The sequence below is a fragment of the Diadema setosum genome, chromosome 19 (genome assembly GCF_964275005.1).
Source record: "Diadema setosum chromosome 19, eeDiaSeto1, whole genome shotgun sequence".
NCBI classification, from domain to species: domain Eukaryota; kingdom Metazoa; phylum Echinodermata; class Echinoidea; order Diadematoida; family Diadematidae; genus Diadema; species Diadema setosum.
This window is the reverse complement of record NC_092703.1, coordinates 35,627,050-35,654,834: the sequence shown is the minus strand read 5'-3', so window position 1 is coordinate 35,654,834 and position 27,785 is coordinate 35,627,050. Positions and strand designations below refer to the sequence as shown.

Below are 27,785 nucleotides of genomic sequence, written 5' to 3'. Positions count from 1 at the left end.
ACAGGAAAGGAGTGACTGCTCTCAACAAGAGTGTGAAGAGCATCACTGAGATCGGAGGTAGTCCAGCCAATGGGAATCCACCCCTCCTTCCCACCTCCATGACCATGGACGAGAGCGAGTTGCTAGGGGATACCAAGTACCGTAACTATGTGACGGCGGTGGAGAGGGCCCTGAGGGCCTTTGAGTACTCCAGCGAGTGGGCCGACCTCATTTCGGCCCTGGGCAAGCTGAACAAGGTATCCTTGTTTAATACTCCAGGCAGATTCAGCCCTGGGCCTTGTTTTCTGTCAAAGCTGATAACAAAATCTCATATCATGCTTATAGCAGTACTGTAAAAGTGGAAATTTTTACTGATTGTGCATGGCATGAAACTGTCGTGAGAATAAAAGTGTGCAAAATTTTTGCTTGTATTATTATGTTATAACATTCTATCTACTTGATTTTGCAGAATAAAAAACACAAGAAATTCTCTTCTACCAGAATCAGTAGCTACATTGTACCATGTGACAGTTTTGATGTGTAAAAGTCCAGTCCTATTAAAACTTGTTAAATCTTTTCTCCATCATTCAGGTTTTGCAGACCAACTCACGGTACCGCATCATCCCCAAACGTCTCCTGATTGGTAAGCGTCTGGCACAGTGCACCCATCCAGCCCTCCCCAGCGGGGTCCATCTCAAGGCTCTAGAAACATATGACCTCATCTTTAGGTTCATTGGGCCAAAGCTGCTATGTCAGGTAAGTGGAAGAACTAGCTTAGTGTGCTTGTCTATGGAAACTGTGTTATAACAAAATCACCATGTCCTCGATGGGTTAATTTTATGGTTGACATGTGACATCACTGGCTACGTTCGAGCACTCAAAACCACACTGAACTGAACCAAACCATACAGTACCTATTACAGAATGGGTAGTGAGAATCCTGCAATCTCATTGGTCGAGAGCCATGTGTTGATTTTGTACTGGCTGCATCCTGAGTCATAGTGGTAAACATGTTATCACAGAGACTCCAACCCCAAGCGCCTTCTGATCTGGAGATTCTCCCGCCTGAAACCCCTAGAAACGAGAGACTCCAAGTTGATGTGCGTGAAGCGCGAAGTTCATAGCGGCCGGGGTCCAGGCTCTAGGGTTCTAGATGCTCTCTCGTGCTATCTAAGGCTTATTTTTCAACATATGGCAATAAGTAAGAAATCCTTTCCAACGGGAGACACAGAGCCAGGGCGGGAGAAATTAAATCTCAAGCGGGAGAACAGGAGATTTTGCAAAAATGGGCTTTCAGCGGGAGATCTACCGTCGAAAGCGGGAGAGTTGGAGTCTCTGTTATCATGCACTTGTAGCAAGAGTATGCACACTTGTAGCAAAAGGTTTGCGCACTAAGCAAACGTTCGTGCACTCAGTATGAGGCACCTATTGGCTAAAAAACCATGCATCCATTACTTTTTTTCATGCATGCATGGTTTTGAAGTACTAGATGCATGACTTTTGGGCTCTCGTCCATGGTAAGCTGAAAGGAAATACATCCCATAAATTTGCCATCAGGTAACATGGATAGAAAAGTGGATTTTTTGCAAGAAAATTACCTGTTCTATAACACAGATGATGCACATGTCTTTTTGTTTGCAAGTCGGAATAGTGTGCATGCAGTAACTATAGAATTCAGCCTAAACTCACTCGGGTCCGCCTTGTGGGTTAAGCATTCCATAGTTACCTTATGCACACAATTCCGACTGATGCACTCAGACCTGTGCATCATTTGTATACTGTGCCAGACTGGGAGAGTGTTCATTGTGCTCTTTGGAGATGGGGTACCTCATGAGCTATGTTTGGACTTGAGTCTGGAGGGGTCACACATTTTGTAGCAACCAACGCATTCATCTCTCGCACCTGTGCTGCCTACAGGTGTCCCTAACAAAGAGAATCAAGTCTTTGTATTATGACGTACTGCGTACTACGCACATTTTCCGTAAGCCAGACAGTGTAATCATACATTTTAAGATTCTGTTATTGATTTCTTGTGTTTATATGTTTGCAGGATATGTTTATATACAGTGCTGGACTGTTCCCGTTGCTAGGCAACGCATCCATGTCAGTCAAGCCGGTTCTGCTAAATCTCTATGAGGAACACTACCTGCCTCTTGGCGAGCACTTGAAGCCCGCCCTCACTGGTCTGCTTCAAGGGATTCTTCCTGGATTAGAAGAAGGATCTGATTTCTATGACAGGTAGGTGTTCAAACTAAGAAGTGACATTGTGAAAACAAGCAGTTTTACACAAATAATTTTCACATTTAGTTGGGTAAGATGAATTCTATGTGTTTTCTATACCATTGAGTCAAAATAAAGTATATATTAAACAAGCAAAAACAAATTTTGTGCATTTATTTCCCCATAAGTTTCTTACCACGTAAAATGTACGAAAATTCCTGCACCACAAAGATTTCCATTTTTAGCTCACTTGAGCCTTCGGCTCAGGTGAGCTGTTGCGATCGTTCTTCGTCCGGCGTCCCTCGTGAGTAAACTTTTTACATTTTCATCTTCTTCTTGAAAACCCTGAAACCAATTTTCACCAAACTTGGCAGGTAGTATCCCTAGGGGGTAGTGACGTTCACTTCCACTTGGTGTATGTTTGATTCCTTTATTGCAGTCACAGCCACATCACAAATTTTTAAATTTAAATTTATTTTATTATTATTTTTTTTTTTTACATTATGAGCACTGGTGAATTGTCCATGCAGAATGTAAGTAAAAAATAACTGACCTATAATTTTGATGCTGTAACGAAATGTTATATTTCCCATGGACATTTGCTGTGGTTACTTGGTTGTTTTTGTTATATTCGTGATATATGTTGTTTTTATTTCTCAGGACGAACACTCTCCTTGAGCAGCTGTGTGCCGGCATGGTCAAGTCTAACTTCTATGGCGCCCTCTGGGAGTGCGTGCTGTCTAGTCCTGTGGTCAGACTGCCCGCCATCACCTTTATCCTCTCTCAGGTTGACCGCAAGCTGCCCATTGCTGACCAGAAGTACTTCCTTGGCAACAATAAATCTGTTATGGTGAGTGGTGATTTTTGGGAAGGTTTCACGATTGGTTGCATGACTGGTGAAGCATTATCTCTGTTACAGTTGTCAAAAAAAGAGAACAAAACAAAAACCAGGAACACGGGACAAGAACATTAAAAACCTTGGCCAGACATCAGTAATCTTTGCTGTTTTCAGATTGATGCTGTGGAATGGATTTGTAGCAATGCAGAATCAGAAAGTTAAGAAAAAATTAGTAAATTGTTATAATCGAGTGGAAATATAACTAATTGATGATGAAATTTGAAGAATGCGATGGAAAATTTCTCACTTGAAGTGCTGGATAATTCATTTGTTTTAAAGAGTTCATTTTGATGCGTCCTGGGGTTATGCTGCAGTTGTCTGTGCGACCTTCCAACTCTGGAATAGATGTTCATTTCATAGACAAGGAGCAAAATCTGTGATGTTGAGGTTATTTCACAATTTGTTTGGTTATTTGCACCTACTTGCAGTTTGTACATTACTGGAACTTGAATTAGAATTGAGATTACCTAATTGATCTTTGGAACAGTGTGCAACATTGAAATAAGACCTTTGAGGGTACAAGATATTCATTGTATCAACAGTCTGAAAGCAATTGCACTGTATTGCTGGAGGATAATTCCTCTACATATATTTGAAGTTAGGTTTGACTAAACAGTAGAGATCAGCCATTGAGAATACACCAATGGTACAGATGGCATTCACAGTGTGGTATGTAACTGTTAATCAAAATATTTGGATCTAAATTCCTTACCTGATACGACTGTAATCTGATGTATGTTTGTTCATGTGATATGCAAACAAGCAGACAAAACTGCAGTGGTGTGTGCAACATCTTTCTACCTTTGTCGTTGAGGAGGGCAGCTTTATGCTGTATCTAGAGACCATGCGGTGTCAGTTGTGTATAATCATTCACCCACTGCAGACAGATGTTTGATGTATTGTGAAGAGAGAGCTTAATAGTGTTATGCTTGCGTGCTTCTCAAGGCTTTCTATAAAGCTTAACAGTATCAAAAGGCAGATCACACAATTGGCTTGAACTGGATTTTGTTTTGGTTCAGTATTTCTATGTGATTAGGAATTTGTGATGCCAAGCCAGCCGATTAGTATCTTTAGAGGAGCAAACTTGCATAAACCTGTCTTTTTAGACATATATGATTATGCCCAAAACTTGGCAAAGTCAATATTCACAGATATGGTCAGTCTTTACAGATAGATGATTTTTTGTTTGTTTGTCATTTGTTTGTTTGTTTGTTTTTTTGAAGATGTTGCTACTTATTACATACTGGCATGTGATAATTTCATTACGATGTTTGTATGATGTAGGGATTCTTTCACTGCATTAGGAAACACTACAAAAGCACTTGTGTGGAGTGCAGACCTCCGCCCATTATTATATACTCATGCTGAAAATTGACCGATTTCCAAATGATAGAAGCCTTTTGTTTACATCATATCAACTGCCAGCTACGTGGTGCCTCGCCCGAGCAGAGCACGCATTTAGAGCACTTATGTGAACCTCAAATACGCACAGCTTGATTTCCTAAGTTCATTGATCCTAATGCAAAAAGATGAAAAAATCCTTTAAAAATCTGTAACAATTCCAGGAATAACTCCCAAAATTGAATCATCTCTTCCTTGTGTCATTGTCAAGTTTGCCTGCAAGTTTCGTTCAAATCTTTTCACAACTTTTTGAGTTATTGTGCAAACAGATAGACCAACGCAGATGATCATTTAACCTCCTCCTTCCTTGGCGGAGGTAAAAAAAAAAATAGAATATGCAGACTGATTGAAAGTTAATCTAAGTAATCCCTATGAGAAATCATTGCTGAGTAAGAGCTGCAGTGGATTGATTTGATTCAACTCATTATTGCAATTATGAATATTTTGTCATTACGTTACATTGTGTGATGAAAAGACTGTATCCAAAGCACTGCCCAAGCAGAAAGACACGATTTTTGACTTTGCTTAAAGTGACCACTGTAGGATCGTTGATTGTATGTTGTTCATGGTCAATATCCATTATCAGAATCATTGTTTTTTGTTTCTTTTGAAGAGTCCATGACGAAAAAATATTTTTGCTTTGTGTGTATTTTTCAGGTCCAAGCAGTGTGTGCTGCCCTCAATGATGTGGTTGTTTTAGTGCAGCGCTGCGTCCTTGATCTCATCATGATTTGTTTCCCTATCCACAACTCTGGGGTATCACCCGAAGAACTCCAACAGCTACTCACCGCCTCTCTCAGTGTTCTCCTACGACGCGACATGTCTCTCAATAGAAGACTCTATTCCTGGTTGCTAGGCAACGAGCATGCCAAAAAGATGCAGTCAGCACCAGCTCCTCCTCCCATTCCCTCATCCACGATGGACAAGCCTGAAATGAGTCATAGACGCACTGATAGTGTCCTAACTAATGATAGCCTAGTCAGTAATGAGGACGAGGGGTCAGAGTACTTTGAGATGTACTCCCGGGCCCTTCTCATCCAGGCCCTAAAGAAGTGGCTCCATGACCCTCCCATCGACCCCTACAATGTGGAGAGCAAGCAGCGTTTCCTCAAGCCGTACCGTATTCTGATCAGCCTCCTGGACAAACACGAGGTCAGTTCACCAATCATCGACGAGGTCCTCGTCGAAGTCTTCATTGCCCTCTTCAATCACTGCACCAAGCCCAAAGCTCAACTCCAGCCAGACAACTCGGTGGCCACGCCCCCGGATGCTGATGCGGGTTTCTCGCAGAGGGAGATCCTCCAAGGGGCAGAGCGGCCGGTCGAACTGATCAAGACGGCAAACCTGCTGTTCAACTCATTTGAGCCGTACTTCATGTGGGATTACGTGGCCAGAAAGTTTGAGCTGTGCTGCCAGCAGAGTGTGCTCCGGAGTACGGGGCAGGTTATCGTCTCAAACAGTGCCTCCATCAAGGAACTGACTTGTTCAAAGCTTTGCATGCTGGTCAACTTTTTACTGGACATCGTAGCTCTGGTAGGTTTGATCACCCATTGTGGTTGATGTTTGGAAGGGACAAGTGGTTCTAGAATTAAAGTGCATGATTAAATCACAGGCTAATCATCTTTCTTGTTTCTCTCTTATATCAAAGGACTATTTTGATGACAGGTATGTACACGTTTGTATATGTTGTTCATGATATCTTCATATTTAAAGGAACTTGTACTTTTGATAATTTTTGTCTTACTCAAAGCTGCAGTGTACTAGATTAGGTGGCAACCCCATTGGATTGATGATAGTAATAACATTTTTTACATTTTTGCTTCATACTGCTTTCTTATAGACAGTGGTTTAGTTCCAGAGAATTTCCCCATTGATATCAAGACCAACACACATTAATTGCATACAATGTAGTGCAAGGCCAAAGACACAGTAGGGAAGAAATATTTGCAGTTTGCATGGTATTTTGGTTCAATTCAAATTTAGTTTTTACCAGTTGTAGGAAACTTAATATAGAAATGTTTACTGTATTTGGCAGCAGAAGGGCTGCACTGTTTTTAATAGCTCTGTTGCATACTTGAGGGGAGGCCTATATACGCCAGCACTACCAAACTACATGTATTGTCTTTCCAACTCAGGTGTGGTGTTATCACAGGTAAATATAGTTATTGTGCTGTTGTGATGGAAACGCTTCTGAATGTACGATATTGCTTTGTATCATCATGAGACCATTTATTTTCCTGTCATTGTTTTTTACAGGAAACCTATCCAGAGACGCCCACGGAGTATCTTCCTCAGCTCATGTGTAAGATCATCATGACCCTGACCAACTACTGTAGTTACCTGGACCTCAACGATGTCCACCATGCCCTGGGGCTGTGCCAGAAGCTTCTGACCAAAGTCCAGCCATCCATGGTCACGAGTCCAGAGCCCCACGTACCTATCCTTCCAACTTCTGGTATGACCCAGGATGAGGAACTCCCCTTGACCCTACTGAAGCAGCTGGAAGGGATTGAGAATGGCTACGATGTCATCGAGAACTTCCAGAGCCATGGCGGGCAGGCCTCTGCTGCAACGTCTTCTTCGATGCCACGGCAGGATTCTGGAGCCTCTGGTGAAGAGGAGAAGAGTGTGGAGAAAACTACAGTGGAAAAGAAGAGGAGTAGTATTGTGAAGGAAAGTGAACCACCTCAAGAAGAAGGGGAAGAGACTGATGAGAGTAGCCGATTGATTGAAGGAGGCGAGGAGAGTGATGAGGATTCGGGAGCTGTGCAATCCCTGGACCGGCTGGCTTCACAGCCGCAGAAATTCAGTGAGGCAAACGTACCCCCAACTCGTCCCCGTCGGCCCAACAGCCTGGGTAGCTTCCGCCAGGACTCCAGCTCTCTTTTGGACGAAATCCTGGAGGGACCCGACTCTCCTGACAAAGCCACAGAGCGGAAGCCACCAGCCCCCAGCATTACCTCCATTGCCGACAGTGATAAAGACGGACCTCCTGTGTTCCTCATGCAGGCCTGTGTGCAATGCTTCCAGACCTTCTTTGCTAAACTCATCACCAAGAAAATCCTGCCCAACGCTGACATCGTCAAGACCTGTCTGGCTAAGGTACAGGTGGGAGAAGTGGTCTCGTCTCCTGTCAAGACGTCGTCCAAAGAGGCGGAGACTGATGGAGACCACAAAGAAGATGATGAGGAGGAGGAAAAGAAGAGGAAGAAAGTAGCCAAAGGGAAGGAGGAGTTGTCATGGAAACACTGTCATCGTGATATACTAGAAGATGGTAAAACCAGGACAGACTCGGCACTAACTAGTGATAGAGCTGCCAGAACTTATCTAGGTGAGCTGTAATTGATTTGGTATCAAAATCTCTGTTACTGCATACAAATTAGTATTCTCGTATTTTTCCATTGCGGTGTTCTGCAACTTAAAAAAAGTGAAATATGAAACTATTCTGTTTTAAATAACTGTATCTTTTGTTGGCCATAACTGGGGGGGGCTTGGAAAATGAGAAGAAAAGGTGATTGAATGGATTATGCAATGAGTCAGTGCATTGCTGTGTCAGTGCATAAATCAACATTGTTATGAATACTGAAACCCCCCAGTTATAGGTGAAATAGAATTATTTACATAAAAACAGCACCCAAACCAAATGGGTTAATAACTTATATCTAAACCACGGCATGTATCCTTTGAGCCATTAAAGTCATCTCTGCCCCCCCCCCCCCCCCGAAAAAAAACCCAAAACAAAAACCACCACGACCCCCCGCCCCTCCCTCTCCCCCAAAAACCCAACAAAGAACAACAACAAAAACAACAACAATAAACAAACTCACACATAAATAAAGGACAAGTCAGATTAATGACGCCTGGTTTTACAACATATAACTTCTGTCTGATTACACTGAGATAGACTGTTACTTTTGTAACTCTACAATGATTTGGAATTGAATCTGTCCCTACAGGGGATGTAACCATTGAGTGCCCATCCTCCAAGGTTCTGTGTCAAGCCTACAGCACTGCCTGTAACCTACTGGTGGAGTTTGCCTGCTTCCCAATGTACTGCAATGAGACCATCTCTGCTTCCCTGCTCAAGGCACCAAAGGTCAAAGGTCAGTACTATCGAGAAGGAGTGCCACGTGATGTGGTATGCCGTACACGCGTGAACCGTTGTAACCTGGGGTATGGCGTTGTGTAGTGCAATCTCATGTCCATTATCATATAGTTGTGCAATGTTGTCATGGCGACTATTTTCCCATCATCAGCGCCGGCATATATCGGTGCGGCGATAATGATCGCAATACTGATATTCCTCCCATGTCAACTTTTAAACAGTGAAGAGTACAACAGAGCATGTAAATGAGAAAAAAAAGTTATCATTTGCAGCCATTTATTGTTGCATAATCACAAACAAGAAAACATGTTTGTGCAAAATAATACTAATTTATGAGCATGAGTGTGGCAGGAAGACAAAGTGTGTTCTTATACTTGATCGCACATGTGCACTGGAAGCAGATCAGTGTTATACCAGCTCTCTTTAAATACCTCAACTCCCTAGAGCCTTTTGCCATAATGTATTGCTGTGAGGTGCCTCGTTGGTTTATTGTGAAATTCATCAAGCTCAATGAAGTATGAAATTGGCAAGGAGGAGATTATTTTAGCAGTGCCTGGTTTTATTAGACTCTAGAGAGAGTAGTCTGTGTCACAGGCATGATTTATGTTTAAAAGGCTGCCCTTCCCTTCAAGAACACTCAGAATAAGTTTGACATGCCTGGCAATGGAGTCTAAACTTGCTTGACCCTTTATCAAAGAGTTCCAGTTTGATTCTTAACCCGTTGAGGGCGAGTCCCGAGCATACTCAGGCAGGTGTCTATGGGAAATGCGTGTTGTAGCAAAATCAGTCTGTTCTCCATGGGTTAAAAGACCTTATAGGTGGAATGAGTGAGGCTTAATCTAATGGTGAATTTTCAGTGGATGAAAGGATGGATTTTTCCCCCTTGTACTCCTTTTGTCTTTTCTTGATTTTTGTCTTTTAGGGGTATAATAAATCTTAATTATTGCTTTCAAGCTAGAAATCTGAATAGGTACCAGGGAGGATATGGATTGTTTAGGGACTAAATCTTGCTGAATGGAATGACTCAGATGCTAGTCAAAGAATGGTGTGTAGGAATGGATATTATGCACTCACACAGTTTAAGACTCGTCCTTGGTATACTCGAGCAAGTGTGTATGAGAAATGTGTATAATATTATAGCAAGATTTGCTCACCCTCAATGAGTTAATATGTGAGAGATAAAAATATCCAATGACTTTGCAGATAGTGCATAGAGTGCCTAGAAAGCTTCTTCAGTGTCTGTAGAGATGTGAGGTGTGAAGGATGTAATATTATTTTTTATTTTCACTTTCTACATTTCATGGCTTTTAATAAGTTTTGAATGAAATTTTCTGTAGAACCAATCTACCTGTATGGCATGTAGAGACATTGTTCAGCCACTAGAGACTTGTGATATATAACAATCATTACTGTTTGTAGAAAGGCAGTGGTAAAGAAAAAAGTTTCTGTAACTACACTGTCCTTGCAACGCGAAAGAAAAAAAACAAACATTTCTTCATTCTTATAACTTGCCTAACTGGAGGCTTATGAGTTATGAATGAGAAGAAAAAGAGAACGAAAGGGACGTGAGGCATTTGGTGTTTGTTCAAACATCATTGTGTCACTTCCATGAACTGGCCTTGGCTCAGTGGTAGTACTACTGCCCATTAAGCAGTAGGTGACGTGGGTTCAAGTCCCAGGCTTATTCCTTCTTTTTTGACATGATGGTCATAATGATTCAAATCAAGCATACAATTTTATTAATAATTAATAGAGAGTAACAGCAAAAGAAAAAAAGAATTCTGAATTCAAATTTCTGGTTGATTTTTATGAACCATGTAGGGAGTGTTCTGGGACTACCAGACTGGCTTCAGAACCTCATCACTTGCTGCTGCTTCGTCCAAGACTTCGATGTCCAGGCAACGTCCGTCTCCACCGTGCTGGAGCTCATCGCCTTGACCAAATCGGTCAGTGCCAGCTCGGACACCAAGCTGGTGTTGCCCAACCCGCCCAACTCACCCCGCTCCGAGTCCGGGACCATCTCGGTGGTCCTCATCCCCGCCATCTCGTCCAAGCACCTTGAGTGCCTCAACTACAGCTCCAACTTCTTCCAGGTACACACAGACAGACAGACAGACAGACTGACTGATGGACAGACAGACCAGTAAACAAGAAGACGATTAGATATAGAAAAAATTAGACTAACAAACAGAAAGACAGATGACCCACAGTGAGACAGACCAACAAAGCAATAAAACACAAACATATAACATTTGAAAAAAAAAATGTTGTATATGCATTTAGAACTTTTTGTCATATGTTCCATGAGAAATCATACGTTTTTGACTGAAATAACAGATTGTATATTCCATGCTTAGAGTAATGTGCTTCTCAAGGTAGTGTGAAGGCTAGGGCACACAAATTCCTTTCCTGTTTACACAAACATGTCAGCCCGGTGGACTGGAATAGCAGTTGATTTCTTTTCTTGCCTGTTAGAATTCTGCTGACCTTGAGAGGAATTTGTGTTTGCGATATATAAGAGGTGATTGCTCTTCCATCCAGGGTTATAAAGTTAAGTGCCTTGAAGTCAGTTAAGTATTTGTGATCAATAACCCTTGCTCATTGATAACAGTCTCCTCCACCTCTACTTCAAGGTATGATAAGATGTATGCTCATGTATACACATAATTAATACCTACAGTGCACTCCTGTTATAACGATCATGAATATAATGAAATTCCAGTTACAACTAAGTAAAATTTCACGCCCCAACATTATCCGTTCTGTTTTATATCGTCAATTTCTTCGGTTATTATGAAACTTCGTTATAATGAAAGAAAACTACTTGTCCCAAGGACTTTGTTATACTGGGAGTCAGCCGTATTTCTTTTAATTATGCTTTTAAGTATTCATTCATGTTATGATACACACATTGATGATATGCGATAATGATTTTATTTGTGGAAGTGGAGAAATGAAACAAACTGAAACTGTAAAACTTTCTACCTCATAGCTACACTCATGTCTGCAATCATGCAAGCCAGCAGTTGATTTTTTTTTTTTCTGATCTGTTGATAAGTATATTCACTTTTAGTATAAAGGACTTTGTTTGAAGACCGAAGATGAGTAATTTTGTGATTGTAGTAAACCTTATCTCCCCTGTGTTTCCACCCAGAGAATGGCAGTGTGCCTGTGGTCACACCTCAGCCCCCACACCCCGGAGAGACATGCCCGAAGTGCTGACCTCCTCCACAAACTCCACAATGCCACGCCCGATGCCTTCATCTGTGAGGACATCATCGGCAACTCACTGGTCCAGAGCAGAACAGTAAGGGCATACTTACATACCTCCTTGAGTGCTGTTGTAACCTCCTCAAGAGTTGTTACAACCTACCAAGAATGAATTGATACGATCTTTGGATTTGATAGTATTGTTTCTTTGTGCAGGATAGATAAATTTGCCATGTTTTTTTTTTTTTTTTTTCAGTTGATAAAGTCAGATCTATGGGCCTACTAAAAGCAGTATGAGATCTCTAATCCTGATATATCCTAAATGTGTTGATTTGTAAATCTTTAACGTGATTGTTGCTTTGGGCACCTAGTTACGATTTGATGCATACTGACGTTGCTTTGATGCAGCTAATGATTTTGCTTTGATGCAGCTAATGATTTCCAACTCTTCTAAACCTTGGTGTAAGACTTTGCTGTGTTGCTAGTGATGTTGCATTGACATTTGAATTGTCAGCAAAAAGGGAGTTCTGTCCATTGACTCCTAGTTAATTATGGGATAAGTGCAATTTTACCGTATGAATGTTTCTTCCAAAGGTCTCTTTATTTTATGATCATAAAATCAGACATATAAAACAGTAAGTGAATTAAGACAGCTGTTCATAAATGCTTAGCTTGTAGAATATCTGGAAATAACTAACATTTATTATGGCCTATATTTCAGAGTGTCTCACTGGAGGCTCACACCAAGTTTGCCCTGCTTTGGCACTTGATCCGGTCTCAGATCCGATCCAGCAGCCCGGCCAGCAAGATCAGAACTTTTGACAGGTGAGTGACGCAGATTTTTGGTCTGTACTAGGTTACGCTTTGCATTCATATAGAGTGAAAGCTTTTACTGTCTTGTCGACAGTGAATTTTTGAAGAAAATGAATTTTTGAAGTAAATGTGTATTTCAGTGAACGATACAGGGTTAACAAAGAAAACCACTTTTATTAAGTGTAATTTGCATTATTTGTGTTGTATGCAAACGTAGTAGAGAACCTCAGAATGTTCATAATGCATATCATATTTCTTTCATGAAACTCACAAATATGTATGGTGTCCTACACGTTTTTACCCAGAAAATTTGCTGCAAATATAAGCTATACTATAAGCTCCTTACATAGACATACATTTTGAAGGTAAGTTCTGATCATGGCATTATGAATATGAGATGACTGCACTACTTTGGTGAAGGAACACTGTAATCTTTTGTTTTTATGTAATGAGTGATGTCTTCTATTTCTTGCCAGGTCTTTGCTGGTGGTTCTAGACAGCCTGGAGCACCCCAGCAGCATGATCCGATCTACAACTCAAAGTTGGCTTCTGGAAGCCATTAACCGTGGTGACATAGCCCGTCTCCTAGAACCCATCCTTCTGGTGCTACTCCACCCGGCAACGGCCAGAGTGTCGGTCCAGTTCCTTGGAGCAGACGCCCTCCGGCGAAAGCAGATGGAGGAAGAGCTGCGGGAGCGTGAGCAGCATCTGGACAGCATCGAGAACCGCATCTATAGCATCAGCAACGTGGACGGAGAGATCAAGTATTACGTCCTGAAGGATGGTCAGCAGAAGTTTGTGATGAATGCAACGAAGCAGGACCCAGTCTTTGCTTGCACCAGTGTGGATGAGAAGATGAATGTAGTGACGAGGAGCAACCTTGGACTGCGATTCAGCCAGCCGTCTGACTATCACCACAAACCTCTCAGCGTCACCATTAATCCTATGAGCATGAGTGTTCATGCCTCATTCAGTGACTCGGACAGTGAGGCCAGTGCGCCTTCAGTGAAGGAAGCTGGAGGCAGTGCTGACAGGAGACGCTCCAGTGAGCTTGGAGTGAGCGAGAGATTGAAGCCAAGTAGCAGTACTAAAGGGAAAGCAGTCGGGAACAAGAAGCAGGACTCGGGATCAGAAAGTGCCACGCCCATTCGTGGAAGTGGCGATGGAAGTACGGATGACCTCTCGGTGAGTGATGGATATGAAGAGCCATCTTATGTGTACAACGAAGAAGTGGATGAGTCAGTGGAAGATGCAGTGAGGAGCATCTTGTATGCCATTGTTGACAAAGTTGTTCAGGATATTGATGAGAAAGAGGTAGATGAGTCCATGCCTCAGATTCCTGAGAGAGAACCTCCTGTATCCACAGTACCAGCCAGTGCAGGACCTGTTCATCAGACCAAACCAATGGTTAGACCCAAATCAGTACCAGCTCTGCCCACATCTCCAGTGAAAGGAGCAGAAGAATTTCTGCTGGATGATCTTGAGGGTGCAATGTCTGGCATGGAAACGGAGCCAACCAGTGACTCAGAAATCACATGGAAATATCCACAGGAGTATTCCTATGCCTTTGATGAGAAGCGGATACGACTGCTACCGGAGTCCAAACTGACTTCTCTACATCCCCTGCAGCAGCACATTCTCCTGTATGTGCAGGTGTATGATGAGGAGCAAATCCTGCATGTACTCACCAGGTTGAAGTCGATTCTCCACACCTGTGCACGTCAGTTTGTCTGTGCCATGTCCTCCACCAACATCAGCAGCACCAACACCCCACAGCTCATCAAGCTGCAGCAGCTCCTTGCCCGCCACAAGCGTTGCATCACCGGCTGGGACTTCTACACGGAGCTGGAGCAAGAGGCGCTGCTCAGCTTCCGCAGCACCACCTACCTGGAGGTGCTCATCCTCACCTGTGTCTACTTCATGCGCAGCTATTACCCCCAGGAGGGCCGCGCCTCAGAGGAAGATGCCCTTGGCAACCGGGATGTCCAGACTGCCAGCATGGAAGTCCTACAGCACGTTCTCCATGAATTGGTGGATGTTGTTAAGAACAGTGGGCGTGGCTTAGCAACCTTCATCAGTGACCTCCTGGTGCGCTGTAAGGTTCAGAAAGCCGTAGTGTATTGCCTCTTGGCATCGGTCTACGGTGCCAGGAAGTCCAAGTCCTCTCTGGTGGAGAAGGACAAAGCTATCATCCAGGATGCGTCTCCGGTGCTGTCCAACGACGGTGCTCAGACCTTCCAGATCCAACTCCTCAAACTGGTCTCTACTATCATCATCCTGGAGGATCATCTCTTTGCGCTCTGTGACTCCTCCATGGAGTCGACGGCCACCTTGGACTCGGAGTGGGAGTACCGCCACCTCAAGTTCCAGTCACAGAACTCTGCCATGGGTTTCCTGAAGGCTGAGAGGCTGTCCTGTCAGGGTCTCCTACTGACTGCAGTGCTGAGTGCCCTGAAGCAGCAGCACAATGCCGTCATGCACAGACACTGGATTGCCCTCATGACAGACTCACTGCCCTACCTAGAGAGGGGGCTGCCCAAATTAGTTATCCCCCTCACCACTCAACTCTGCCGCAATCTGGAGACTCTCACTGGCCTCTACAAAATGGAGGAGAAAAACAGGAGGTAGGAGATGCAGATAGGAACTTTTGATTCTAACCTTGAGTATTTTATCATTTTCCCTTTATTTCATAAAGACCTTCCTTCCTACCCCATGGATATGTACTATATTACAGAATATATAGATAGCATTGTGTTTTGCAAGGCTTGTAATTGTTCATACCCGTTTACATCCCCATGAAAATTTGAATATGAACAAAAGCTGTTTTTTTCAGTAATGTCTATTCAGAAGGCCGCCAGAGGTATTATTAATGGCGTGTAGGTTCTCATTTTATCTAGTAATATTTCAGCTTTTAACAACACTAGTTTTAAATCAGCAAACCACCGGACAATACTTTCAGTTGCAGAACATTAATTGGATTTAGCCCTCCATATAATGTGGAATTTAAACTGTGATTTATCTTTGACAAAAGTTGTGACAGGAAGTGTATTTTCCTACATGCTAATAACAAAACTACCTTGGTATTTGTTTTTGCTCTGTAGCCTGAAGGATGACGTCCCTCCTGATCATGTGATCACCATGTTAGAAGGACTTACCAACATCTGCCACTTCTGTCTGTTGGAGTCGACGTCCAACCTGTCATCGATGACCACGAGACACACCCCGTCCAGTCCGGTCAATGAGAGTGAGAGTACGCCCACTACTCAGATCTTCAGCACTCTGATTGGAGCTTTCAGCAGGGACAAGTCTAAGGTGGGATAAGTCTTTTTGAAACTAATCTTTTCAATTAAAATACTTTGTACATACTTTGTACATTCTTTAATCAGTACTAAGGTAGTGTCAAACTGTGGAGGGGAAGATTTATTCTATCAGAAATATAGGACACATCTTAGTCTTCATGTTGTGTGAAACGTGGTTATTTCATTATAAGATGATCGATTTTAGATTGCAGATTTTCTTGTTTCAAGATTGTATGAGGGAGCATCCCACAATGCATGCACGTAAGGCTTAGGTTAAAATGTATTGCTGCAAGACTCAGTTATAGACACAGAAGTGACACTTTTTTGTTTTTTCTAAGTGAGATGTAGTCAGTTTTACTTGAGAGAGAAAAAAAAAGAGAGAAAATAGTTATCCAGACTAAAATGAGTCTATTCATGACAAGGAATCATGCCGCTGTACATCTCAAAAACACTTTTGCATTGTGTTTATTATAAAAATTCACAATCAGCTGAGATTGTAAATGCTACCACGACTGATTTGTGTCCACTGATTTTAATATGAAAACACCCTCAAAAGTCCTGTAACTATAAAACAGATAATGGCCTCTTTATGGACATTGATGTACATGTCATGAATTATATCACAAATATTTTTTTTAATCATACTACTCCCAGGTAGGATATTGGCATATCTCTTGTTTAATCAATATGTAAGTGTAAATTTGCAGTGGGATGTAGAACTGTTGCTTCTGTGCTGAACACATATTGACTGCTTAAGACCTTTTACTTCTGTGCTGCTCCAGGGTTCAGCCACGCCTGCCAGTGGACCCTCCAGCAGCCCCAAGGCTGAGGCCAGGAAGGGACTCCTTGGCATGCTGCCTAGGATCATCTCCAGCATCGCCAGACTCTGGAGTGTGGTCCATAAGTGTGAACAGGTGCGAGAGGAGCAGGAGAAGACCACAGACACACCCACCTTCAGTATGGGCACACCCAAGGTTAGCCGACACCTCTTGACTTTTCTCCCCCCTTTTTTCTTTCTCCTCATCTCTTGTTCTTTATCCTTGTGCTTTCTCATTTTGTCCTTTTCCTTCTCTTTCACCATCTGTATTTATCCCTTTATCCTATGTATACATTCATTCCTACCCTGTACTATCAAGTCCTTCGATTAAGACACTGAGTTTTTCTCAACATTTCCCTATGTTGGCTAGTGATTAACATGCATTATTTTTTTCTTGCCTCTGTACAGTGAGAGACTTCAATGGATTTAAGCTTCGGGAAGAGAGGCAATTGATGAAAAAATTGGTATTGATTGTAACTCAGAAGGTAGCTCTGTTTTGAACAGATGTACAGTCAATCTCAATTGTCCTAAAACATGTACAGTGTACATTTGCAGTATTATTTCATTGTGTAAAAGTTAAAGTTTCTTTTTGGTATATTCTGATACATTCTGTGTTGATGAGAAATTAAACATTGAGAAATTGTCAGACCATCCCATGAATGTCGACAAATTATCATTTGGTTCTTGTTCTGGACAGGCTGTGAGGCAACAGATCCTGGAGCTGTTGAGTCCTATTGCTCTCCTTCACTCTACCAACCTCCTGGCTGCAGTGGGTGTGGTTTGGAGTGACAGTCGCAAGAGACACAAACCTGCCAAGGGCAAGGTCAGTCAGCGGTCTTAGTAGTTCTCGGAAATTTACCTTCCTCTGTACTGTTCCAGGACTCTGCTACTGCATCTTGTGTGTTTAAAAGTGTTCCCAGTGAAATTATATGTATTTTGATATTTTTCAAGATAAAGTTAAAGTTCTATAAAATGTGCCTAAAATATGTTTGTTATTCTCATGAAAGTTTTATTAGATAGGACAGAAGATACTATTGTAAATTGATGTTGATATGTTTTGATGTGTTGATAATGTGATGAATCGTTTGCATCATCTTTTCCTGATGATTAATTCTCATTTGTTTGCACAGAGTGGGAAAGTACTTAGTCCTGGTGATGTATTCTGTTCAGCCGTGATGAATCCTTACCCTACTTCAGAAGTAAAGTTTATTTTGCATTTCAGGCAGATAATGAACCAATATGAGCATCTGTCACAGATTAATAGGAGCTCAAACAATCTGTAGTTGATATAGTCATTTTCTAGAGAGGAAGACAAAAGTAAGGTATTAAACAGTTACATCTCTGTTTCATTTCAAACTTTAATCAAACAGTTACAACTCTGTTTCATGTCAAACTTCAAACAGTTACTTAAAGATGATGGGTTGGTAGTCACTGGCAGGTCATTAATGCCACCTGTCAAAAGTGAGCAGTTCATATTTTGGAAGGGATATTTATTGAATATACTGAATGTATCTTTATCCAGGTCCTGGCCCAACCATCAGATGAACAGCTGGTCCTGGTCCAGTTAGTGAGTGCCATCAAGGCTCTGCCCACAGACACTCTGGTCCAAACCATCAAACTGGTCCTAAAGACTCCACCATTCACCATCAGGGACAAGGTTGGTACTGATCCAGTTATGGACTATCATAGTTTGTTGGAGTGAGGTACAATACACAAAAAAATAAAATAAAGAAATGTGTGGATGTTGGGTAAAGCTGTCATCCAGGGATCCCTATTCAATAGCAATGACAAGAAAGCAATCTACATTGTTGTAGTGACATATTGTACGTCAAGACGTGATATGGATGCATAGACATAAAGTCTTTGAAGTCACAATTTACTTATTTGCAGACACAGAAAGTGCAATATTTGTGCCATATCCATTGTGATGGCTTTTGCTGATGTTAAATCTATTCTATTTGTATCAACATCATGGAGATCTGTGATGCTACGTTGTCTCAAATTTTCATAATGTTAATAAGATTTCTGGGTTCACTCATTAGAGTGTAGAAATATACAAAAAGAAATTTCATTTTTGAAAAACGGAGTGATGAAGTTCACAGTAACAAAAAGAGAATTATACTTCCGCTTTCCCCTTGTCAGCCGGATTCTATCCAGAAAATCATAGAAATCTGAGCTGAGTAGGCAGCGATATATATTCAGCATGGTTTGGCATCTTGTATAAAATCACTGCTTGCTACAGTGTTGTGGTATTAAAAGTTGTACAAACTTTATATGTCTTATCACCTTTCTGTAGAACCAGCCAGGGTTAGAGGTCAGTATGTTGCAGTTCCTATATGCTCACGTCCAGAAGATGGCCGTCGGTCCTCTGAGGGACTCCTGGCCGTCCATTCTAGGACTCCTCAAGGATGGACTTCAGCTAAATTTGTCTGCACCCGGACAGTTCCTCCTCCTTGGGTAAGCTTGTCCAGTCATTTCTTATGCCTGTAGCCTAGGGTTACTCATGTCTACACATCTCTGACGATACTCACATCACTTACTTATTTGTGGGGGTGCTGTGGCATAGTGGATAAGACTCCTGACTCCCGATCGGAGGACCCGAGTTCGAATCCTTCCCAGTGCTTATAGAGACGTCCTTGGACAAGGTCTTACCCATAATGTCCCTCTCGACCCAGATGTATAAATGGGTACCTGGCAATGCTAGGGTAATAATAATGGCAGGGCCCCTGGTAGAGTAGTGGCAACACTGAAGAGACTACCCTGGATAAATAAGACCTTACTGTGCAGGGTCAACAGTAAGATATAAAATACTAATCATTACTTTTAAAATCGTATGCCCTTGTTTGAAAGGGAAAATATATATCTATGTGGCTGAAAGCTATTACTACAAAACTCTGTTCAAACATCCCCATGCATACCTTTTGTTTGTGAATCCCCAGAATCCTGAATGAGATTGTCCACAAGCTGCTTCCCTTTGAGGAGCGTAAAGACCAACGTGATCTCCAAGAGATCAGCCAACGTCTCCTGGAAGCTTGTAACACCATCGCTGGCTCCTCCCTGGAACAGACCACCTGGCTGCGTCGTAATGTCTCAGTCAAGATCAATGCCGCCCACGAACAGATGGCGTCAGAGTCAGAAGCCGATGGTGAGTGGTCTTAACCCTTTCTATGCCAGGGACTTTAGACAGTGTGTACAGGGTTTCTGGCACTCAAAGCACAAAAAGGCTGAATGCTTGGATCAAGGGGAAGTGGTTAAAAACCTGGCTTCATCAGTATTGCTCATTGTAAGGTAACATACATGCAGGTATATGTTTTGTATTCTCAGAGGTTTGTAATGTGAAAAGGGAGGTTGACTTTACATTAAGTATTTGAATATATAGCCGAGGTCACACTGGCAAAAGATTGCAAAGTTTAAGATCACGATCTTTAAGATCTCAAAGTTATGCTTGTGTGACTGCAAACTTCTTGTGAAACTTTCAGCAAAACTTCCCATTCAAACTTCGGATATTTCCCAGTCCCCCTGCCCATCTTCTTGATCTTTGGGTAATGTGAGTGCTAGCAACTGAGAATTCATGAAGTTTGTCATGTTACCAGGCCACCATCAGTTGCAGGCAGTGTGTGGTCGTGTGATGTATGTATGTGTATTGTTACGTCACAATCATCAGCTCTTTCTTTTTGCGTACGCGCACCAATGACCAAAACTTCAGGAACTTGAAGATTGAGAATTTTGGCTGCCGGTATGAACAGATGACCAAAGATAGAGACGACTTTGTGATCTTTAACTTTGCGATCTTTTGCCAGTGAGACCGCACCTATTGTGAATTTTCCTGAAGTGAATGGAGTACTGTATCTTAATGTGTCAATTAGGCATGAGAAAATATGAATTTATTATTGACACAAGCATAAACATATGCCATTTGATTTAGCTTCAGACTCGGCAGCTGGCTTAGAGTCAGCAACAGAGGGCGCTGAGAAGGAGAGCAGCAGTGCAGTGACCTCTACCAAGTCAGCGGCCACCAGCACCCCGCCCCCACAGCAGTCCTACTCACAGTACAGTGTGCAGGCTCTTTCTCTACTTGCTGAGGTAAACCAACATAGTTTACAAATGGACATTGCTTCCAAAATTAAAATACCGAACTTTATTCAACTGATATCATCTCTCTGTCAAATTAAAGCATATATAAGTGCAGATTTTGGAACAGGACTTCTTATACAGACTGGCCACTTCACAGGGAACTTCAGAAATTCTATTTGGAATCAGGCATTCCAAAATATGTGATGGAAGGATTTTTTTTTTAGCACTATACAGCATTATTTATTCTCTACCTCAAGCAGAGTAAAATGGATTTGTTGGCTTTTGCAATGTTACTTTTAAAATAAGATAATATTGTTTATCTTTGTCTGTCCCCTTAATGATAGCCAATTTGAAAGAAAATTTTGTCATGAAACTGTGCTCTATTAAAAAACACTAGTCCTATACATTATGCCACGTGTGAGCTACATTGTAGGCTTGTTGGATGCTAATCATATGCATATGAATGTTGTCTGCTCAGTTGCTAGCCCCCTTACTGGACATGATGTATGGCAGTGATGAAAAGGATAAGGTGGTTCCCCTACTGACTTCCATCATGCACAACGTTACTCCTTACCTCAAGAACCATAGGTGAGTAGTTACATCATCCAGGGATGCAATCCTTAATTCTTTGAGTGCCCTGGACAGATCCTCTCTTGTACAAATGTACATTTTCCTGCATGCGCAGTACAACCCAAATACTGTGAACATTGGATTTCCTGCCTATTTTGGTTGTATAGAATCAATAGTTAGAAACACTGTTTAAAAATATTGTTGAACTTCACTGACTAGACTGTTTGAAGATGTTTAAATCTATGAAAAGTAAAACGCACTCTAACAGTTTGAGAATTACACTGTGACTATCAAGAGATCTGTGAACAAACATCTCAATGCTAATAAGCTATTTTTACAGAATGGTTTATTCTAACACTTTTGTCTTTTCTTTAAGAGATATTGAGTGTGGCAAATCTGTTCATTTTAATACAGATTTTCATTTTGCTGAAGCATGCAGCATTTATTTTGAGCCTTATTTTTTTTTGAAAGCTGTATATTTACACAGGATCAAAGACTCTTGTAGCATGCAGGTAGAAATGTTTGAATGGGAAACATTGTTAACCCATATCGGGCCATCTACGGGATATTCCGTAGTTCGTCCAAACACTGCAGGGGCCACATACGGAATATCCCGTAGTGGATAAAATGACATATGAATGACGTCATTTACTTCCGCTGAGTACTACAACTGTACTATGCATTGAATAACAACATGTTATATACCATATTAACAAGATTTTTTTTCCTCTTTCAAATGATATAAAAATTGTCTCTGTTTTTTTCATTGCTTGCTAATGAAGAGCGATTGTTTGGAGAGTTGTCTGTTTGTCTGTTTGTGCGCGAACGGTGCTGGGCCATTTTGGTGTTTGTGTACACAGGTGCGTTGACCCGAAATGGGTTAAACAATGCTTTATTAAGTGGAAAAATTATTGATTAGAATGGCAGCTTGTAACAGTCTTCTTTTTTTGCTTTGTGCTGCCCTCTAGTGCCCTGAACATGCCAAGTTTCCGTGCCTGCACCTCCCTTGTCTCAAGTCTGAGTGACTACCAGTACACCCGCAAGGCCTGGAAGAGGGACGCCTTTGAGCTCCTGGTAGACTCCACTTTCTTCCAGATGGATGCCACCTGTATTGGAGGGTGAGTCACGGGGAGTAAATTAGACCTTCCCCTTGTAGGATTCCAGCTCCTGAGCACTTTAGAACTAGCCTACATTTGTTGTATTTGTGATTTGTGAGACTTCTTCCACAATTGAAGGTGTGGAAGAGAATGCCTGTCATTCTAACACCGGGAAATTGCTTCAAATCTTCAAATATTCTTTACAGTGCTGTCCTTGTTGTCCCAGAGTCAACCATCAATTTGCATCCAATTTGCATGTTTATGTGTGTATGTAAATTAGTGTTCAATATTATGATAATGATAGTAATTATGACAAAGACGATGACGACGATGGTAACAACAACAACAACATTAACAAAGTACATTGTGTGTGGATCTATCATCACCGATACTCATGGTGCATGAGAGCCTGCAAGTACTAGTTACCATCTCACTGTAGTGTGTGTGTGTGTGTGTGTGTGTGTTAGCAAGGAGGTAAGAGAACCTCCTTGGTGTTAGTGTGTGTCTTCACACATGTTTCTCATGGTTGATGGTTTCTTCATTCTCTATCCCACCCCAGATGGAGATGCATCATTGATAACTTGATGACACACGACAGAACAACCTTCAAGGATTTGATGAGTAAGTCTTTCATCCATAACAGTGTTCTCCCATCACAGTTTCTGTGCCAGGGACATTTGACAGTGTGTACAACACCATAGGGTTGTCTGTACCAATCAGCACTCAAAGTAGACAAAGAGTTAAGCCTGAGGACAAATCGACACAGTGATTCTCCTTTGTCTGTGTTACATATATACGTCATGTCATCTGTATAATGAATGAGGAATGGTTTAGATTGCTTTGGTCTGTTGTACTGAAGGCTTATCAGAGTATAGATCAAAGACTTTGACTGGTCATATGATTATTAAATGTAGAAACCATTTTTAGCCTTAAAGGGAATGATGATTCAGAACGTATAACTCTAGCTCACCAAGATGGCGTCATCTTGCTTTTAGATGATAAGAGTAATGATAATTGTGATAAAAAGTGATGATGATAGTGATGACGATGATGATACTAAACAAGGTAATGAAGGTGATGGAGGTGAAGCCCTTGAATATTATCACATTGATGGTGAAGATTGATTCGATGATGTTTTCTGTAATAGTTGCTTGTCATTGATAAGTTATTAATAGCTTAATATTCTTGATGTAATCCCTCCTGATCTTATATCGACACAAGAATATACGTCTATTTCAAGAGACATATTGTATACACCATATATTTAGCAAGTTTAATGTTTTGCAAATTGCAACTTCTCGACAGTTTCGCAGGTCGTCAAATTTGCGATCATGGAGTACAGTTATGGATGAAGAAATGTATGGGTTTAGGATTAATATTTTTTTGTGTTGTGTTCGTGAAATTCTCAAATACACAAACCCTGCAGAATGTATGTTGTGTAGAGTAATTGATCCTAGTAGAGGCGCAGTGTTAAAGAAAGTCTTGAAGACATTGATGTGTTTGTATTCCTTCCTTCCTCCCAGCGAGAGTAGCCACCCTTCAGAACACCTCTCTCAGCATCTTTGCCAGTAAGGAGCAGGAGATGGAGCAGAGAGCTCAGCTCCTCAAGAGACTCAGCTTCGTGGTGTTCTGCAGCGAGAGAGACCAGTACGTCCGCTCCCTACCAGACATCCAGGAGAGGCTAGCTGAGAGTCTCAGGCTCAGCCAGAGTCCTGTGGTCCATGAACAGGTCAGTCTCTCCCTGACAATGGTTTCCATGCAGCCTGCCTCCTCCTCCTCTCCCCTGTCTCTAGCCTTACCCTGCTACTGGTTTTCCCCTGAATTGATGGATGCACATAAAGCAATTCTTGTTCCCAACATGATTACTTATAATGAGGGAACTTGTATCTGATTCCTAAATGTAGTTATTTGTTTGTTTGTTTGTTGTTGTTGTTGTTTTGCAGATGAATGACGAATTGCCATTCATGGACATAAATGATAAATGGTCAATCAGTTGCAAAACTTGAATTCGTTCTGCCTTTCACATTAATCTTCCCAACTAAGAAACAAGGCTCTCTCACTCCCAGCCTCCAGTTAGAGTAATGAGATTAGCTATTTAGCCAGTACTTCTCATCATTTGGGCTTACATAATAGTGATTGCAATCTAATGAGGTTTGCTTATCTTTTGAATATGAAAGGTGTTCACCTTCTTTCGTGTCCTCCTACTGAGAGTGTCTCCTCATCACCTGACAGGACTCTGGCCTACCATGATCACTGAGATGGTGAGTTTTTATTTCCCTACCTGTCTTGTGGAACCCAGGTTTGGCAACATATCACTGCAACTTACCATGCAGCTTGTTTCTCATTTTTATCCCTCCGCCCAAAGGGTACTGGAGGCATTGAACTATAAACTAATAACTGGTGATAGCAAAACATCCTGAAGAGCTGACTCAGACTTTTCTTGTTGTGTTTTATCTTTACCTACCAATTAGTATTATAAGCACAATTTGGATTTTGTTTCTTGTGCCCTTTTTATTTCTGCCCATGTGGGTATAAATATTAGTATTCAGTAAAAAAGAATAGTGAATTATTACCTTCATTGTAGAAGAAAAATACACATTTTCTGTTAAGTGGGAGTTTTAAAAAGGGCAGAGTTAAAACTGATACCTGTAGACTGAATTGAAGCCCTCCAGTGAGACTCAAGAACTACTATATACGCCATATATTTCTAAATTTTTGCGAATCGGGACTTCCTGACAATTTCGTGAGTGGTTAAATTCATGATCATGGAGTCCTGTACTGAACGAAGAAATGTATACGCGTATGTCACATTCATATCGGCATTAGAGTCAATAGTTTTGCGTGTTTTTAATTTTGCGAATAGCAGCTGACTCGCAAAATTCGGGAAAATAAAAACCTCACAAAATATTTGGCATAGACAGTATACAAGTTTGGGTTGTCCAAAGATGAATCAAGGCAGTGAAGGTAAAGATGGTGTTTTGTTGTTTGATGTCTCAAGGTTCAAGTGTTCCTACACATGGAGGAGCAGCTCTCCAAGACAACGGACAGCTCCAAGAAATCTGCCATCGTCAGTTTCTTCAACATCGGTAGCAATGGAGGCAACCCCATTAAGGCCTTCCTAAGCCTCTACCTGTCGGCCTGTAAGCTGCTGGACCTGGCTCTGTGTCTCCCTTCAGAATCTCTGCCTCAGTTCCAAGTGTGAGTAGTCTCTGGAAGAACTCATTTGCATAGATGACATTAATGATGGTGGTCCACAGATGAGATAATTACAATAAGGTCAACCAAGAAATGTTTACAATACATTGTATGATGGAATCCTTATTTTAACCAAGATTCATTGTTCAGTTATCATAAGGGAGAGCAAGATACACATTGGCAGAGATGGAAATTACATTGTATTTATGATGACTGAAGACAATGATGACCATGATGCCAGTGGTAGATGCACTGATTGATAATACATTTCATTATATTGAATAGTCTACATGAATACTGATCGGTGATTGGTCATACTGCTATCATGTGACAAATACAACAAAGATCGAAATTGTTAATGTTGCAAGCAATGCCTCATGTTGCAATATAATTCCAGCACTAGAATGGCTGCTAACAAACCAGAATGAAATGATGTATAGTTATATGTAGACCATATAATATAACATATATTGCCCTGTGGATCATTATAATATGATACCTGACCTCTCAAAATATTATTTCCCCTCGAGATGTGATGTAATGATTTTCCTCAATGTTGAGTGCTTTGGAAAATGATAATCTCTTGGGGAATACAATTGTAACTCCCATGGGAATGTCAGGTGTTATATTTCACCTCTAAAATGGCAGTGTTTGTATAATAGTAGTGTCAAGGATGAATGTGGTGACAGTATGTAGATGATTGCTTGGTGTGCTTCTCAGAGTTTCACACATTTTTGTGCTTGACTCTTTTCATCATCCAGGTATAAGTGGGCATTTGTTGGTGAGAGCGGTCAGACTGACACCCAGACAAGATTCGTGCCTCACATTGCCAGGGTCTGCAAGCTTCTGAGGGCCAGAAAGAAACAGGTAAACTTCCCCAAGAGACCTTCACCTGATGAGGCAGTGCTCTGCCTTAGTCCATTTCACCTTGCCCTTACTATTTCATCATGTTTTACACCATCTGTAACCCATTGAAGACGGGCTGATTTTGCTATAACACACTTTTGCCATAGACTTCTGCCGGAGTATACTCGGGACTTGTCTTCGACGAGTTAAAAGTAGCATTAGAAATGTTGATATCAAAGTTTGGAAACTCTGATTACTACTGACAGAAATGCTTATCAAAATTAAGATTTTTGCTTGATTTTACTGCCTCTTTTGTTTCGTAGTTCATAAGTTCATATTTTTTTTTTAGTAAAAGCTAATCTGTAACAGGAATGTAGACATTAGTATGGCTTGCAGTACTTTATGCACCATGTACTTGCATACTAATGTACACCCAAATAAGTTTCAAGTACAATTGCATGATGTGTGATTATGAATAGACATACAGCCAAATGTTAGATAAGAAAATGCACTATAATTGATTCTCACAAAGTGAGAGGAAAGAGGTAAGTTTCTGTCATAGGTAAACAGATAATGGTCTGTGTGATTACAGCCTAATTTTTGTCTTTTGTCATTCCTTCTCAGGATACAAGTCTAAATCAGACAGCACTGAAGAGAGTCAGCACAGGGCGCCCTCTATTGACCATGCACCACATACGAGCCGTGGAAGAGCTTTTGCCGTTCTTCAACACTCTGGGTCTCATGCAGCAGTCGTCACCTGCAAGCAAGCCTCGCACCAACGGCGTCCTGTCGTCGTCGACCACAGCTGACAACAGGCAGAACAACGGAGTGCCGGAGGGGATGGCGAACGGGATCACCATCATGAGGGATGCCCATGAATCCAGTGTCCAGTCCAAGATGGCCGACGATGAATTGATAGAGCATCTGGTGGAGAGAGACTTTCTCCTGATTGCTTGACCCCTGATGGTCATTTGATCTCACCTAGGTCATGTGATCTCATCTAGGTCATGTGATCTCATCTTCGCAACAAGCCACTGGAGCAAGGCCCTCAGGACTGAGAGTGGGCCTGAGATTAGATGAGAGACTTTCTCCTAATTGCTTGACCTCTGTAGGTCATGTGATCTGAATCTTTGCAACAAGCCACGGGATCAAGACCCATAGGACTGACGGTGGATGTGACATCTTGGTGGTAGGGTGCATTCTTTGCTGCATTGATTCTTATGGAGAAAAAGGACCTCCAGTTTGTTGGTGTTTGGCATCT

General features: G+C 41.6%; 1 protein-coding gene across 1 annotated transcript; it reads left to right on the top strand.

Annotated features, from left to right (window-relative positions):
* The first annotated feature begins 12 nt into the window (after positions 1-12).
* LOC140242219 (protein DOP1A-like) lies at positions 13-27,639 on the top strand. The gene is made up of 26 exons (XM_072321963.1): positions 13-236; positions 571-735; positions 2,030-2,217; positions 2,860-3,049; positions 5,156-6,031; positions 6,755-7,829; positions 8,455-8,601; positions 10,425-10,696; positions 11,758-11,910; positions 12,535-12,638; positions 13,103-15,250; positions 15,728-15,938; positions 16,708-16,899; positions 17,440-17,565; positions 18,265-18,399; positions 19,039-19,199; positions 19,682-19,887; positions 20,668-20,825; positions 21,295-21,404; positions 22,355-22,504; positions 23,043-23,104; positions 24,007-24,212; positions 24,661-24,744; positions 25,482-25,681; positions 26,440-26,545; positions 27,149-27,639. Exons 1-26 carry the CDS (start codon positions 99-101, stop codon positions 27,479-27,481), a joined length of 7,896 nt encoding a protein of 2,631 aa, XP_072178064.1. The 5' UTR covers positions 13-98; the 3' UTR covers positions 27,482-27,639.
* Positions 27,640-27,785: the final 146 nt, after the last annotated feature.

What these genes read in the sequence shown, in the direction of transcription:
- LOC140242219 (XM_072321963.1), top strand. Translation starts at nt 99, where the DNA reads ATGACCATGGACGAGAGCGAGTTGCTAGGGGATACCAAGTACCGTAAC. An exon ending in GGCCAAAGCTGCTATGTCAG is followed by an intron (nt 736 to 2,029) that starts GTAAGTGGAAGA and finishes ATATGTTTGCAG; the next exon opens with GATATGTTTATATACAGTGC. An exon ending in ACAGCTCCAACTTCTTCCAG is followed by an intron (nt 10,697 to 11,757) that starts GTACACACAGAC and finishes GTTTCCACCCAG; the next exon opens with AGAATGGCAGTGTGCCTGTG.